This window comes from Odontesthes bonariensis, chromosome 3 (assembly GCF_027942865.1).
Source record: "Odontesthes bonariensis isolate fOdoBon6 chromosome 3, fOdoBon6.hap1, whole genome shotgun sequence".
NCBI lineage: Eukaryota > Metazoa > Chordata > Actinopteri > Atheriniformes > Atherinopsidae > Odontesthes > Odontesthes bonariensis.
The window spans coordinates 28,536,195-28,553,270 of NC_134508.1; the positions used below are offsets into that span (position 1 = coordinate 28,536,195).

The 17,076-nt window shown below is 41.5% G+C and overlaps 2 protein-coding genes across 6 annotated transcripts; one reads left to right on the plus strand and one right to left on the minus strand.

Annotated features, from left to right (window-relative positions):
* The first annotated feature begins 2,794 nt into the window (after positions 1-2,794).
* Positions 2,795-8,812, plus strand: LOC142377380 (cell division cycle-associated protein 7-like). Of its 5 annotated transcripts, none has more exons than XM_075461422.1 (10): positions 2,795-3,069; positions 3,169-3,285; positions 3,400-3,762; positions 4,052-4,147; positions 4,274-4,423; positions 5,733-5,876; positions 6,832-6,981; positions 8,047-8,117; positions 8,325-8,461; positions 8,708-8,812. In XM_075461422.1, the coding sequence occupies exons 1-10, from the start codon at positions 3,058-3,060 to the stop codon at positions 8,722-8,724; spliced, it is 1,257 nt and encodes a 418-aa protein (XP_075317537.1). In that variant the 5' UTR covers positions 2,795-3,057; the 3' UTR covers positions 8,725-8,812. The 5 variants fall into 5 exon arrangements, with proteins under 5 accessions (XP_075317537.1, XP_075317538.1, XP_075317541.1 ...); XM_075461423.1 differs by having other exon boundaries at positions 8,325-8,466; positions 8,708-8,799; XM_075461426.1 differs by lacking the exon at positions 8,047-8,117 and having other exon boundaries at positions 8,325-8,466.
* A 95-nt stretch (positions 8,813-8,907) lies between these two features.
* sp1 (sp1 transcription factor) lies at positions 8,908-16,046 on the minus strand. Its single transcript, XM_075461428.1, has 6 exons — positions 15,779-16,046; positions 15,111-15,184; positions 12,842-14,240; positions 11,574-11,715; positions 11,058-11,248; positions 8,908-10,858 (listed from the first exon to the last, which is right to left on the minus strand). The coding sequence occupies exons 1-6, from the start codon at positions 15,783-15,785 to the stop codon at positions 10,554-10,556; spliced, it is 2,118 nt and encodes a 705-aa protein (XP_075317543.1). The 5' UTR covers positions 15,786-16,046; the 3' UTR covers positions 8,908-10,553.
* Between the last annotated feature and the right edge of the window lie 1,030 nt (positions 16,047-17,076).

Sequence of the window (17,076 nt, forward strand, 5' to 3'; positions counted from 1 at the left end):
AGAAAGACACTTATTCCCGCTAGTTAGTGAAGGAAGCTCTGTATATGTTTGTCTGGTCTTATTTTTAGACAAATGTTTATTTAGGCTACTTCACGCTTGGTTCTTAAAATACTGAGACAGATAGACTTGCAGGTTTGACTCTGATGTTGATAAGTTGTCTACATAATTTGATTAAAAATGTTTTGTTTAGGGGCTACAGAGTGGTGTGGTGGTTAGCTCTGTCACCTCACAGCAAGAAGGTTCCAGGTTCAACTCCCAGCGGGAGCCTTTCTGTGTGGAGTTTGCATGTTCTCCCCATGCGTGGGTTCTCTTTGGGTACTCCAGCTTCCTCCCACTGTCCAAAAACATGTATGTTAGATTAATTGGTGTCTCTAAAGTTTTTCTTAGGAGTGTGTGTGGTTGTTTGTCTCTGTGTGGCCCTGTGATGGACTGGCAGCCTGTCCAGGGTGTACCCTGCCTCTCGACTGATGACCACTGGGATAGGCTCCAGCACCCCCGCAACCCGGCTGAAGGATTAAGCGGGCATAGAAAATGGATGGATGGATGTTTTGTTTATGATGTTTTCACATTAGCAGGCCTCACCTCAGCCTATCTGTGAACAAAGTGGCCCCTGTTGCTCTGTGATATCACAACTGGAGCAACAGCAGTCTTTACAGTAGTTTAGTTTAGTGTACTTGCTTCTTTTTGTTACCGTACATCAAGAAGCCAATGGGTCTTTGCAATGAAACTGATTGCCCTCAATAAACAAGGTCTGGAGCATGTATAACTATTTGTAAGTACACATCCATAATACAATTCTGAACCTGTAAATGAGGATGATGCATGCTCTTTAAGTAATAATTTTTTTTTTTTTTTTAAAAACCCTCAAACTTCTTAAACCATTTTCACTGAGATAAAGTGATTAGGTATGTTTGGACTTCTTAGCTGTTTACAGACATGAACCTTGAACAATCAGGTCCAAATTATGTTTGCAGTTGCCCCCTCACATATGCAAGAGAAGATTATTCTAGTACATTTGTGAGCGGACAACTGAAAATAGTGGCACATTGGTGATGAGCAAAGGAGGTGGAACACTTGGAGCTGCGGAAATCGTAGTGTTGTTTACTGTAGATCAAGGATAGCAAAATAAGTTCCTCATTTATCCACACACACACCCACACACATATAGATATACAATTTTTTTTACATTGAAATCAACACTTCATAGCCTATCCTTGAATGTAACCATAACCATGGCAAAAGAGTGAAAATAAATATACAAGCAAGCAATATTCTTGCTTACCATGAATTCTCACAATAACCCGCCCTTTTCATACATGGGTTTATTTTCATTTTTATCCTAACTGCTGCTAACTCTAAGTAGGTTCAAAACGTTGTCCACAATATTAAATTACCTCCACTATCACTATCTTCCACAAAAATGGCCCCAAGAGAACTTGGGGTAACAAATTCAAAACTGAGATCAGCCACATCTACTTCAGCTTTGTACAACATGCAAAAGAATAATAAGGAAAGGCAAGTTTATTTGTATAGCACAATTCAACAACAAGGTGATTCAAAGTACTTTACAGAGACATTAAAACAGTAGAAATAAAAAGCACAATTTAAAATTTAAACAAAAAAGAAAGAAATAAGAACAGTAGATAAAATCAGATAAAATCAGTAGTTAAAATATGATTAAGTTTTGAAACTCAAGCTTCAGATTTGGAGCTTTATTCAAATGCAGCTGAAAATAGGTGCTTCTTCAATCAATAATCATATTAATCAAAATAATAAGTTATATGAAACTTTTGACTGTCTGTATTTATCCTCTATATTAACTCGTTGAGAAACACTTTGTTCTAAATGTGTTACAAAGATAGCCTGGGAATTCCCATGCTGCTTTGCGCTCGATTTCATTCTCACTGCAAAGTCAGCCTGGAAACCACCGCCCTTATTTTTGCCAGAGTTTGGGAACCAATCACAGAACGGGGGGGGGGGGGCAGCAAGACGATGACGACGTCCATGCGCTACACCGAAGCTTGTAGAGTGTTAATCCAACATGACAGCGGACACAACGTTACCGTTCGATGCAGCCTTAGAAAGTGTTTCGGAGTAGATTCACCCTAGGGTCATTTGAACCGTGACATCCAGCCAAGTAACCCACCCTAAGTTTTTCCGATATTGGCTGAACATCAGTTGAGTTACTGAGTTATCCCGAATAGCTTAGTACAAGCGCTGACGGACCCTGGCAGCATCTCCAAAATTACCACACTAAAATCACATGCCATGACACCAAACTTCTACAGTAGTACAAATATGGTCTGTACTCACAAAACGATGCATTTGGAAGTTTGTACATAGTCCAGGAGTTTATTATTATCATCAACACAAGCCTGATAGCTTTTCTGCTGCTAAAGCTTCGTTGACGTCACTTCTGGGAGCCGGGAGCTTCAAAGTAAGATGAGGGTTGATCTGCTACTGTAGACAACAAAGCAAGGCTGCTCAATTTCTCCATTATCAAAATAAATTCACAACTCTACAACATAAAAATTCATGTAGAATATAGCATATAGGCCTACTTTGTTGTTAATTTAAGTAGCTTAGAGTGCAATTTTCCTTTTATTTTCCTTTTTTTTCTTCTTCCTCGTCGAATTTCTGTCGTCATCTGGTATAAGTGATACAATTGGCTATGAATCGCGCACAAAGCAGCATGGGAAGAACCTGACGTCATTTGATAGACATTCGTAGCGCCCAATAAACGGCTCTAGGCATTCGTAAACCACGCCTCAAATACGAGAAAATGCACACCTAGTTCCCAGACCACCATCTCATCGAGATTGTGGACGCGTCAGCCAGGCTATTACAAAGATTGCTTTAAAACAGTTTTTTCCCCCTTTTTTTTTTTAACCTGCGAGGGCGGAGTTTAAATGTTGACCCCGGCTAAATGTTCGTGTTTGTGGTTATGCTGATTAACACTACAAAACAAGCGCACCTAACTTTCAATCAGACTAATTAAAGGTGTAAGTGCGCGTGGGACAACCTAGCTAAACTTTGAGTGCTCACAACTGTCAAGCCATGGATAAACTGGTAAAACAACGCGTTATTAACAATTTGTATAGCTAAATGTATACTGAACCCCTGTTAGTAATGTTTTCAAGCGGTTTTTGTCAACATTTTTGTTCTCAGGTGGGGTTTGTAGTTGGAATGAATTCCCTCACAAAGGAGCTAGCGGATGTTTTTGCGGATGACACTGAAAATGATGTGACATTTTATGGCTTTTCTGACACTGAACTCAAGGATACGGTACGCTTTTAATTGGAGTTCAGTTTGGTTGTTGAAAAATATAACCCTGTCAAATAAAAAATGCCAGTATGTTGTTAACAGCTAAACAACATATCGTTTCTATTTCTCCAATAGATTTCAGATTTTGAACATGAAGCCCAGCCTGAGATTTCCCCCGAGGAACAGGAAGCTACATCTCAACCACCTGCTATCCCTCAACCCTTCAGGATGAGGATTGCTTTGCGCTTTCCTTCCTTTGCCCACCGGTCCTCAGATTGTGAGGATGCAGAGGAGGAAGAGAAAAGGTCAATAACCAGAGGAGTGAAGAGACCAAGAAAGAGACGTAGGACAAAGACTGCGAGACATGTCAAATTTGAGGCTGAAGAGACGGCAGTGACTGGGCCTTCTCCATCTGAGGAGCTTGGATCTGATTCGGAATATGTGGCAGACACTTTTCTGGTCAAAAGGCAGGAGAACATCAAGGCTAACAAAGCAATGGTGACTCAGAAACACGTAGTATTTGGAAAATCACACAGGGGCGTTACACTTTGTATTCAAAGAAGAGGTTTGAATGAATATCGCTTATAGATACTCAGAACTGTAGGAAACCACCCTGGACTCTGAACAATGACTAAGTTTAGTTAGTTGGATGTTTCTTCAATAGGGCCACTATTACTTTACTCCTTCTATGCAGATTAGAAATGGGCAATAAAGTCAGGGGTGTTGATGTGTGACAAGTGACTCTGGCTCAAGTTGTGAATAACCCCACTTTTTATTTTATCCTCAGTTGGCTCAGCTCATGGCAGATCTGCAGAAAATGCAGGGAGGAGCAGCGATTCTGAAAAACCAAGCAGCCAATCCGAAAACCAAAGGGAGAATCTCTGTGAGTCGAATGGAAAACGTGTGATGCAGTTCAGCTAAGTAACCATGTATTTGTTTTTGAAAATGCAGTACAGTTCTGAATATTTATATTTTGTGGTTCAATGTACTGATTTGATCCAATTAACAGCGTCCGCCGCACTCTGCAGCGACTGGAGGGGAGTCCAGGAGGAACCCAGAGCGGGCATCTCGCAGACAGACCCGGTCTATGGGTGGAAGTAAGGATCCTTCAACCCCTCAGGCAGACGTGGAGCTCAGCTTGGAGGAAGAGTTACTGGAGGTCAGTTAAGTAATTTAATCATCAGCTGAAACATTCTTCTAAGGGAGCAGTTGTACAATAGACAGATCAGGTTTTTTTTCTGTCAATAATGTAGACTTTGTATGTTTTTACACTACAACAAGTTTGACCTTATTTGATTTTATCAGTTCTTGTTTGAATGGAGTCTTGGTACAAAGCGTGCCTGAACTGCCCCATTTTTCATATCATTGCATCGATAATAGATATTTATATTATATATATTTATATTTTCATTACCCCTACCCGAACCAGGGTTTGAATCCCATTCCTGCTTTTCTTACCTCTTTTATTTCTTCCCCTACCCGAACCAGGGTTTGCATCCCCACCCCGCTGTGACTGGTGTGCAGTTGTTGAGAGCGAGTTGTATGGCTTTGTTTTTGCTGGTATTTTAGTGATTATAGTACTATTTAGGTGAGTTTGTCTGCTGAATCTGCTAGTGTGTCTTGTCCTTCCTCCACCTCTGGCACCCTCTATATTTTCATTACCCCTACCCGAACCAGGGTTTGCATCCCCACCCCGCTGTAACTGGTGTGCAGTTGGTGAGAGGCTGAGGTAGATTATGGTTGTTGTGGTGTGAGGGGCAGTGTTGGCTGGCATTAGGGGGGTGACTCTGGGACACCAGTGGTCATTGTCTAGCCTCCTGGAGGTGTCGTGGGCCCAACTAGACGAAACACTGATGAAAGGAGGTTCCCACCTGATGACCCCAATGATATGTTGGTCAGCACTGCTCATTGATCTATATAATACGGAGTGTAGGGAATTATTCACTGAGTCTGGTCCTTTATTTTATTTTATTTTATTTTTATTTTCTTTAGCACAAGTTTCTTGTGTTTATATTGAATATTTAACTGTTTGGCTGTTCAATCCATTGAACAGTGCCTGTGTTTCAAATCCTAAATTGTTGGTTGTGCTACAGCTCCCACGTCTCTGTATGAAATCACGATTGCATCTCTAAATTGTTTGTTTTATTCTATCTGTCATTCTTTGTAATCTGGTTTGACACGTGCTGCTGTTATGTCTCATGCTGCTGACCCGTTTTGGCCAGGTCACCCTTGTGAAAGAGATCCTGATCTCAATGGGCTTTTATCTGGTTAAATAAAAAATAAAATAAAAATCCTTTAGCAAAAGTCAGAGAAATTGAATGAACATGGCAGAGACTGGAAACAATTTTGTGTTTGTTGTATGTAATTAATAATAGGACGCTTTACATAGTTTGTGTTTTATATTAGGGGGCCAATGTGCATGTAAAACTTCCAGCTAATTGGAACATCGGCTTCATCTTCTTTTTCAGGTGCGGCGTAGTCCAAAGCGTCGTGGCAACCCACGACCTAATCAGAGCAAACCTCATATAATCCGTCCAGTCGATGACATCACAGAAGATGAGCTTCAGCTGGTCGTGGACAATATGACTGACAAAGTGTACAACAGTGTCACAGTGAGGTCACAGCTTGACTTAAACTCTATTAGGCTAAGTTTAGATTACTGGGAAATCAAATTTGTTTCCCACTAAGATCTTTTGGACACACTGTGGGCATCAGCAACTGAGCAGTACTTTTCCTGTACAAAGGCCTCATCCAAATCTGCAAGCAGAGAGATCATGTCCTCTTTTTGTCCTCTACGTGTCCATTTCCTTAACATTTTTAAAGGATTCACTGTAGTGAGATATGCCAGATATACTCTAATACCCCTTTAGGAATCACCTTGATGCTTCAAATACCAATTTGTCTGTTAAATTGTGTTATCTTTGGCATTTTCCATAGATTCAACTAAAGAAATGGGAACAAATTACGCATTTTTGCATCTAGTTGCTAAAAACAAAGTGTCTGAAGATGAGATTTTAAATTGGTTCCTTGCTAAGTTATCTGCGTACATGTATACAACGCATGTTCAGTTAGGTGCTTTTTTTTTTTTTTTTTTCAAAAGGACTGGGGGAATAAAAAAAGCCAATATCCAGTGAAAGGCTTTAAAATATCCTTAATAAATGCCCCAGGGAAACTATTGCTGGACACTAGTCTAAAAGATAACAAAGTCTGGCTCCTTGGAAGCAAAATATAAAGAAATGGCAGGTGGCTTGAGATGCACTGTACTTTTGCTGGGTAATGACACTTGATTCACAGGTCTGCGGTTTTACAGTTGGTTATAAGAAGTATTTATTTCTCAATGAACAAAAATAGACCACTTATTTCCAAATGAGGGAGTACCTGCTTGTAGTGTTTCAGATGCACACACCTGAACTAGATCTGATTACAAAGGGATCCAGACCACCTACTTAATGTGTTGTGTCCCCATTTTTCCTTGTCTTCATGGTGAAATGTAGTCTTTGGACAAGATGCTAACCTCACATTAACCTCCAGTGTGTTCCTTACTTGTAAGTTGCGCTGTATTTTCAGGGCTCCACGTGCCATCAGTGCCGCCAGAAAACTGTTGACACAAAGACGTGCTGTCGCAGTGAGGACTGTCGTGGGATTCAGGGTCAGTTCTGTGGGCCGTGCCTGAGGAACAGATATGGGGAGGATGTGAGGAAAGCGCTGCTTGATCCGGTCAGACTTCTCATACACCACACCCATTCAGATGTTTTGCACACACTGTGAACAATCTACACACAGATCTGGATCATACAGCTACAGATTATGAAAGTCAAATGAGGAAACGTAATGTTTCGTCTTCAGTTCACGACCAGGTATTTCCACCAGTGATGGGCACCCGTTACTGTAATCCGATTACTTTTTCAAGGAACGAGTAAAGTAAGGGATTATAATTGCAAAAATAGTAATTAGATTACTGTTACTTTTCCACAAACAGACTGCGTTACTAAAGCGTGATTTGTGTTTGTGAGTGTCTCATGACAATCATGTATGAGCGGTGCGACGTCAGTGCGTGTGTAGATCACCAAGAGATAATATGGAGTGCTGGAGAGAGCAGTGACATGACCGCTGCGGCTACCACATCCAATTCCACCAGGAAAATATCCGACAGCCCCTCTCCTGCTAAACAGGTGAAAATAGACATTAAGACCGACAGGACAGTGCAACTGTACTGAAGAAGCTAGTCGCTGCCTATATTGTCGAGGACATATTGTCCATTTCCACTGTAGACTAAATCATTCCGACCAAAATCGGTGTCAAGCTACCGCAGAGAAAGTCATTTGCAGGATACCTTGAGAGAGAATATGACATCAGGGCTCTCAAGTCTCACGCATCGAGCGTGACAGTCACGCTTTTTCGGTCTTTTGTCACCTACTCCCGCCACACATTGCATTTCTCACGCTGAAAAAACATTTCCACTATCGCTATGGAAACGGCAGGAAACAACCACGTCTCCCACGAGTCTGAGCAGAGCAGTTATTAATAACAACAACGCTAATAATAATATTATTAATGAAAGACTACTATGCCTGCGACCCGTCCAACCAGGTGGGGGACTTTTTTGAAAAGTCATTAATTCAGGTCTGCTTTCTTTTCATCCTGGTGTGTGTGTGAGTTTTAGTTGTCAGACAAAATCGTATTAATCTGTGGAATTTTTAAATTTCAAAGAGTCAGCTTTAAAAAAAAAAAAAAAAAAAAAAAATGTTTTTATTGAAACGGTGTGCTGTGTCGGATCAACAGTTTTTGTCCCGTCTTTATCAAGTGGTCAGCCAGAAAATGAACAACCCCAGTACGCTTCTAAATGCTGACGGGTGAGTTGGTTTAGTCTCTGTGCTGTTCATCATTTGCATTGGAACCTTGGGAAACTTTGCACTGATATGATGTGGCTTTCAATTTACTAAATTTGCCAAATTTATAATAAATGTGTTTACATTTGTTAATTATGCAGACAGATGGTACTTTCAATCCTTCTGAGAACATTTTAAACTTGTGTAAAAAGAGAAATGTTTTCTCTTCAGGAGTGGAAATGTCCTCCATGTCGAGGTATTTGTAACTGCAGCTTCTGCCGCCAGCGTGAGGGCCGCTGCCCAACTGGCATCCTGTTCCCGCTGGCTCAGTATCATGGTTTCTCTGACGTCCACTCATACCTCAGCAGGTGGGGTACGACTCCTTAATACTCAGTTTGATTAAATCAAGTGTCGTTATGTAACGGCAACATAGATTTCACCTAACTCTTCATGCACAGTGGAAAATGCATTAGAGATCTGAAGGGCTTCATAGTGTCTTTGGAAGACGAGTAATGCATGGCATCCTAAAAAGTTAAACTAAATCTTATTATGCTCTTAGACCAACTTTGGTTTTTGGAAATGACAATATCTTAAATGAATTTCTCTCTTCACAGCCTCCGTGAAAAACTGAAGGGTGAGGAGGATGTAGAGATGTGATTTTAACACTGGGAGGAGCAGTTGCTCAAAAACTGTTGGAAGTATTGTTTTAACATGCACAACCTGTATTTTAAACAAATAAATTTGTTTTTAAACCAATTCTACGTGTGTGTGTGTGTATTGCAAGTGTATGCTGAAGCACAAGTTTCCACAGAAATGAGAAGGATTTCATTTTAATCCAGCTGTTGGCATTTGCAGTAGTTGTATAAACACACAATATAAAATCCCTCATTTAAAACTGGGCAAAAAAATAAGAGCACTTGTTGTCCAAAGAACTTAATTCATTTTCAGAGATCTTTAAACATACATTGCACAGGTTACAATTGTGTTTCTCGAAGCATAATTGTAAAGCAAAAAAAAAGTTATGGAAAGCACATTTTCTTTCAATACATTTTGCAACTCATTTATTTGGACAACAAAGGGAAGCGTATCCAATGTTTGCCTCGAGCTGAATTGTTTCCAGTTATAACTTAAGCATGTTTCACTAGTATTAGGTTTGTGGACCAAAAAGAGTTCCAAGTTTTCCTTATAAAATAAGTATGAACCTTTGGTTTTGAGCTTTGAAATTCTTGCTCTCTGGACATTATTGCAAAATACTTCACTCTGGCCATAAATGACTCGACAAAATAGTTTAACGGAGAGGAAAAAAATAAAATTGTGACAGCGAGTAAAAGTCTAAGATAAGTATACCGCAGGTGGGGGGGGAGAGAAAACTGGAAGACCTGGACTGTAAAACATGTTCAACGACAGAAAGGCTCAAGTTTACAAATTTTTATATATATTTATATATATATAAGTAACAAGATTAAGATTGATTGTACACTACAGGGTTCAGACAACCGAAAGGCAATTTCCTGCAATCAAGAAAGATGATCCTGACTGTCCTAAGAATTTCTATAGCCTTTACAAAAAAAATTTATATATATTTATACACACAAACAAAAAAAACAAATTAAAAAAAAAAACATGATGCTTTGCTATCATACAGATATTAAAGCATGATGGCTTGAATGTTTATACTTACAAAAGAGGTTAGAGTTATCCCCAGGATTTCAGTGCCCTGACACCTATATCCTCACACAGATTAGTGCTTCTGGCCCCGTCCAGCTGTGACCTCATGTAACGCTTGATCAACTTAATTCCTATGATACTGGAAATGCCAATTTGTAAACACATCCAGTTCTACCACTTATGTAACCATAGTAATCTGATTATTTAATATTTGCAGCTAAAGGTTTTGATTTTTTATGAGGAAATTCTTCATTTTAGGATGATGTAGGGCAGTTTGCACACAGCAGCCCAGTCTGTTCGGGCAGGAAACTCCTGAGGTGAAGAGGGCTGACTGACAAAACTCACAGCCCCATAAAAAAGTAGGAACCCGACAAAGTGACATCTCTTCACTGAAGAAGCTTTCACGAGTTTTACCAGCTACGAATTCAACACGAAGTGTGCCGACCTGCGTCGTTTATTGCGATCCCACAAATGAGTGACTAAAGCTGGATTTTTGTGTGGGACAAATGTTAGTGTGAAGCCATTTCCGTTCAGGGGAAACAGAATTTTACAGTGATTTCTTTAGCCTAACATTTTTAATGCAAAGCATCCACCTTCGAACCTTAAATGCCACAGGTAATTAAATACAAGATGGATATGAAATTCCTGTCTCAGTTCTACAAGTAATTAGAGTCTGTTGTGTTGCATTCCAGACCCCTCATCTGTCTGAGGCCTCTGAGAGCTTCTGCAGTATCGTGCCCTTTTTGACCACGTAAGTCCAAATACAATATCCACCATCTTCCTCCGCTGCTTTTAGAAGCTGTTGCCACCGATCTGGTGAAGGTCCACCTGCATCATGTTGATACCACTGCTGGCTAATCGAGCTAGGCTCTCTGCAGATAAGGTTTCCATGGTGACAATAGTGTGCTGGTCATTGGGCGACACTGCTTCTGTGCTGGCTTCTCCTGCTGCTGGAGAAGGAGCTTCAGTTGAGACCGCGCTGCTGCTGTTGGTAACAACCACTGCTTTCTTGTTCAAATGGGTCTTGATGTGCTTTGAGAGGTGGTCGCTACGCATGAAGCGTTTAGGACAGTGAGGACAAACAAACCTTTTCTCGCCTGAAAATGGAGGAGGAAAAAAAAAAAAGACACATAAACAAGCAGCACCTGATACTTCTTTGGTGACTGACTAAGACAGCTATACTTTAGGACTCTACAATGTGCAGCAGGGAAAAAAAAACCAACAACAACCCTATTTTGACATGGCAAGTACACCTCTATAACACAGCAAATAAACTTCTCCTTTACAAAAAAGTACCTGTGTGTGTCCTTTTATGACGCTGAAGCTCATCCGAGCGGGTAAATCGTTTGCCACAGAAAGACCAGGCGCAGACAAAGGGCCGTTCTCCTGTGTGCCAGCGAAGGTGAGCCCGGAGATGGGATGTCTTGCCATAGATCTTCCCACACCCAGTGATGTGACATATGTGCTGCTTCTTTTTGTTTGGGTCGCTGCATGATGAGTTTGAGAGAGAGATATTTTTCCATGATATTAAAATAAAGAGTAGAATAACTTGGTTGTCAATGAGAATTTGTAAAATAGTTGCAAGATGGGATTTAGTTATTGCAGTCTGGAGACTGCAATATGCAACCGTACCACTAAATGTCACTAATTCCCAATGCACAACACTGGATTTAGCTGTTTTTGATAAACCTACTAAGTGTCAAAATCATATTGACAATTGACAAAAAAAAGAGATTCAAATGCGATACATATTGCAATCTCAAGCCTTAAATTTAGCCAACATAGCAGTAGTAACAGGTATCAGTTGCTTACCGTGCCTCTCCATCCTTGCAGAAGGGGCAGGTACACGCTTCTCTGCGGTTACGTCGACCCTGTGGAGGTGGGCTTATATCCTCATCATCCATAGCTGTACTGTCATCCAAACTTTCTCCACCTGTCTGCAGCACCTGCTCGCCTGTAGTAATGAAGAGGTAAACACTTAAGTGTCAGATAATGTAGATGGTGATTTAACAACTTTTTGGTTTTAACTTCCAATCTTCCCTGCAAAAAACTATCCCTTTCCGCATGGAGCTTTAAAGGTACCCTTAATTGGAGCTTTCATTAACAGCAGCTTAACCAAAACGGTTCTAATGTTTAATTGTATGCTATTAAGAAGAAAACGTATTATTGTCACTTGCATCTGACACAACAGAATTCAGTGTGTTCCCTAATTCTTAAGACTCAGACCAAAATATCAAACCCAGGGTTTCAACAAACTTTTATCTCCACAAATAACATGACAGACTATTTAAACATGATACTGGAAGTAACATAAATATATGGTCTACTGCTGATTAGCCTGAGTCCTCTGGGCTTTAACCAGAGTTTAATGTTAGCTCTGACTGAGAACACTCAGCTATTCTGTAATGCCGTAGATCAAACTAACTTTGCTACATAAGTAGCTGATGGGAAGCGTATGATTTCCTAATAAAAGCCAGCAGACTCAGCAATTCCTCACAAATGTTAAGTTTTTGATCAAATGCCGACTAGAAAGCAAACAGGCTAGTGGTAGAATTAAAGGGGACATAATAAAGACCTAAATGATGGGAGGGATGAAGTTACACCCCTGCTACAGCACACAAGTTATACCAAATCCACAACTACAGTATAATGTGACCATGTGAAGGGATGCAGTGTCACCATGAAGAAGAAGGAAAAGAAAATGAACACATGGAGAGCAGTTGAGGGTTCAGGAAAACATTGGGGTAGCTGAACAGGTTGAACCAGAATTAAACATCATACACAGCAGTGCAAATTAGATCAAATCAAGAGATGAAACTGCATGTACTACAATCTCTGAGGGTGCTTATCCAATCTCATCTCAGTTTGGCACACCTTCAATGCTGATCCAAATAAAAATAATTGGAAGAAACATTTAGTAATAATTAAAAATAAAGCCAAATGGCATACAAACTAGTGAGCACAAACTTCTTTAACACCCCAACTATTGATTTGATTTGCAGCATGTTATTATAACTCAGACTGATCACAATTTTTATGCCCAATACTAATTAAGCTTGAAAAGCAAGCTGCCGACTCACCTGACGTGCTGGCGATGGTAATGGGAACTCCCTGCAGATGATGCATCTGCAGCCCAGCGCTTCCAAGTGTGTTGAGATTTATGGTTTGAATGCTTGGAATCTGTACTGCTCCAGCACCAGCAGTTCCCTGAGTCTGGCCAAGCTGGGGTAGAGACTGCATTGGAGCCAGCGTAATTTGTGCACCGGCTGGACTCTGGATCTGAATGGTCTGAAAGCTAACTTGGCCATTGGGGGCTACAGTGCGCAGAAGGATGGGTCCTGTGTTTGGCATAATTTGAAGATTTTGAAGCCCTTCCTGGCTGAGTGTTGGAGCAGCAAAAACCTGACCACCTGCCGTCGCAACCGTACCGGCCTGGATGGTCTGGAGAGGTGTTCCACCTTGGATAATCTGCTGAGGCTGAATAAGAATTTGATGAGGCTGCTGCCCCTCTCTGTTGTCTGGCTGAATTGGGACACCAAGAGAAGTTGCTGGGTTCTGCTGGTAGGTCACCGTCATCGATCCATTACTCTTCTGTGCTTGGGTAATTCCATAAGAGGAGGTCTGCGTGGTGATAGTGGGTGCACTTGTCATGTAACCTGCACCGCTGTTGGTAGACACTGGCAGTTGCAATTGCTGGAGTTGGTTACCCCCTGTATCTGCGCCACCACTTGCATCTCCCCCTGTAGCACCCATACTGACGGGCAACAAAGTGATGTTTCCATTTAGAGAAACTGGCATATTTGCCAGGAACTGGGTCTGGTTTTGTAACACACCGTTGCCTAAGCTAATATTTTGTATGGGGATGGCTCCCTGAAGGACACTCGGCATGGTTATAATGTTTCCTGCTGCACCACCTCTGTTGGTTGCCGCTATGATTTGCTGACCATTAGGAGAAGACACTATCTGAAACTGCTGCCCTTGTCCAGCTGCAGTGGATATAGCAGAGTCCTGCTGAGCATGTGTGAAGTGTAGTGGTTGGCCATCTACTGTCTGAAACTGGGGTATGACCTGGTACTGAATATTGGGCATCATGCCTGATAGAGTGGTGAGCACCTGTTGACCTGGCACCGATGGAGCCTGAGCTACTACATATTGCTGTTGCTGCTGCTGCTGACCCTGAGTGCTTACAGCAACTGCTGATGGCGACAGCACCTGTCTGCTTTTGCCGGTGTCTCCTCCGGTCATCACTCCTGAGGAATCGGTGGTAACAGTGTTGGAGCCTGAGCATGGTGAGGATGGTAGCATGTTGAGAGGGACAACCTGCCAGCCATTGGCACTGGAAGTGAAAACACCCTGGTTTATTTCAAGCTGTTGCTGCTGATTTTGTTGTTGGTCTGCTTGGGAATCGTTTTCTCCCGGGGTGTCAATTCGGCTGCATGTGGCTGCCAACAAAGCGAGAGGGGATGGCTGCTGGGAGTCCTAAAGAAAGAATAAATTAAGATCAAGAGACATTATCATCTATAGGGTCAGAACATTTTTTTAAGCACACTTGAAAGCTGTTCTGAAACACGAGGCAGCAAACTAAAGTAGTATGCTGTCACCATACAACAAAAAAGTATTTACAGCAACAATTATAGCAGTTACAGTCAAATATTTAAAAGAAAAAAAATAGGAGCAAACAAAAGGGGTTTTATGTGTGATTTAAAATAATCATTTTAAAAGTGAAGGATCCTGGGTTGAAATTTTAATTTGATTTAATTTAATTCTAAGTACAACAGTTTTTATTGGTTTTAAAATGCATTTAAAATCATGTGTCTTAGAATTAAATTAAAGACAAAAATGTGTGGTTCACATAGTAAATTCCAATATAAAGATGTAGGGCTGCATTAAAGACTTCTTTGCTAATTCAGTGCAGTACTTCCAGGGGAGTGGGCTTTACAGAGAAGACATGTGGGGAGGAGGGGGGGGTATGGGAGGGACCACATTTTTTAGGAGCAGCGGCGGGCTCGGCTTCCCCTCCCCCCAAACCCACCCATCTCCCTCCCACACTTTATTTTGCCCTATAAACTACCACACTCCTCTAGCCACCCCCTCCAAGGGCAGCCAAATGGGCCGAGCGAAACGAACATTAAGTGCCGGGGTTTGACGGGAACACCCCGTGTGGGCGAAATTTACCTGCCCATTCCCCACCCCAGTGACATGTGCTCTGGGGAGAAAATCAACAACCAGCACAGGTCCCGATACAGACGAACCACCGAATCAATCCAACAAGAAGCAAAAACGTATCCGATCAGGCTGACAATCATGTGATTTTGCTACAAAGCAAGTCTGTTAGACTGGTTAACCTACTTGTGAATTTGTGTTTCGCTTTTGACTGAATCCTCCACCGCTCTCCACAGCGGCCATTTCACCCTGCTGCTGATCTGCGGAAGAAGAGTTGTAAGATCACCAACTTTTAAAAACAGCAAAGCACCACCCTGATCATGAAAAAACTATAAAAACGGTCAAAATCATTCAAATAACTTAGCCCTCGTCGGTTTTGTAGTTGCTGTGTGGCGATATTGGCAAGAAATGCAAAGAAATCCATGTCCAAGAACTTACAGGGCCAACTAGCTTTTGAGCTAAGCTAACATGTACTCACCACAAGTAATGTTCAGAAACAATGCTAAACACTAGCTGTAGTAGTCGACATAGATCCGACTATTCCGAAAAATAGAACTAGTAATCTGTGTCCTTGTAATGAGATAAAGCTATATACCTCAACATGAAGTGGTGTCAGTTAAAAGAAAAAAGCCTCTGGTCAATTGGCCAAATGTTGTTAGCTAAGTACCAACAAGTAGCGCTGAAGAAACGTTAGTTAGTCACTTTTAAACTGCTTCAGACGGCAGCTCGGAAACAATACAGTATCATATTTACGACAGTTGACACAAACGAAACGTCCTACTTTGATATTACTTCTTACTGTTGAGTTAAAGGTATTCTCACAACATGCCAGTGAGTTTTAAAAGTTCACTTACTGCTCATGATTTGAAGACGGGAGGAGTTTCTTTGCTCTTTTTTCGGATTGACAACTTTTCACAACTTCACACAAACTTGACGTTCCCCTCCCTTTCAAGGAGGAGTAAGGGTGCGTTCAATCTATACACCGGTGCAGCGTATGTCTTCTCGGATCGATGGATAAAGAAAAATGTCGATGCTATCCCAATAAAACTCAACCTCCTGTAGTAATTGTAAATGGCGCAGGTTGAATTTTAGTTTAATTCAGTTTCAACTGACTATTCAAGGTATTATTAAAGTACAACAATTAAACCTAAAAAGCCTTTACTAATTTATTGTACGGGGGAAAAAAACTGGAAAGTCTAAATTCCGAATTAATTTCATACGCTAGCAGTGGCACTGTCGGAGTATGCCAATAATTAAAAGAAGCATTCCCCTTTGAGAGCAACTCGTGAAGGATTGGTCCTTCTTTCCAATAGTAAATCTCGATTCCGTCAATGACTTTCAACCAACCAATGTGATTTGTCCAAAGGCGGACAATTGGGCGGGATCAAGCATGGTAGGTTGCATTCCTGAGTCTGATTGACGTTGGGTTATCTGTTTTCCACATACGGCGCCACGGGTTAGTAGGCCACGTACATACTGATAATTTCCTTTGCTTAATCTGAAAGACTGGTTTATCATTCAAAAGAGACATGATGTCAAGGCTCATTTCTAGCTTTGAACAAGGATGTGAGGAGGAAGGAGGGCGGACTGGGTATATTAGTCTTGCCTCCGTGGCCGCTGGCCACTCCCTTATGGCGGTCGGTGGATAGCTAAACAGTAGGGAGGCGGGAGGAGCCGAGGAGCCAGCCAGGGTGGAGGAGAAGAACCCCTTTACACTCTCACACTGGCTGCAACCGCATTGGGAGTGGAGAATCGCTTGCTTTGTGGGAGGGCTTTTATCACTGGGAATTGTGAGGGGGCTGTCAGTGAAGCTGCACATGTGCCCATGTAAACAGACCAGAGGGTGGAGTCCATCCTTTGGCCAGGTCTGCACCCAAACAGGCGCATTCCCACTGTAGGAATCTTTTGCAGTTGTCTGAAGCCACACACTGACATTTCTTCAGTCTGTCATACACATGGTTATTACTGTTCACAACACCAACTTCATTGGGTCTGTTTTCAAGAAACTACCTGCCTTTAAGTAAAACATTCTTGACCTGGCAGCCATAGAAATATCCCCATAATTATATATTATTTAATCAGTCCTTTGCAGTGAGTTGGTATCTATAATTAGCATTTCACTGTTATATTCCCAAGCTAATTTTTGATGTTT

Bases quoted from the DNA above. Each gene is read 5' to 3' on its own strand.
- LOC142377380 (XM_075461422.1), top strand. The intron at 4,424-5,732 runs GTCAGTTAAGTA...CTTCTTTTTCAG, and splicing joins TGGAGGAAGAGTTACTGGAG to GTGCGGCGTAGTCCAAAGCG. The intron at 5,877-6,831 runs GTGAGGTCACAG...CTGTATTTTCAG, and splicing joins AAGTGTACAACAGTGTCACA to GGCTCCACGTGCCATCAGTG.
- sp1 (XM_075461428.1), bottom strand. The intron at 11,716-12,841 runs GTGAGTCGGCAG...TCATTACTACAG, and splicing joins TACCATCGCCAGCACGTCAG to GCGAGCAGGTGCTGCAGACA. The intron at 11,249-11,573 runs GTAAGCAACTGA...CTCATCATGCAG, and splicing joins TGCAAGGATGGAGAGGCACG to CGACCCAAACAAAAAGAAGC.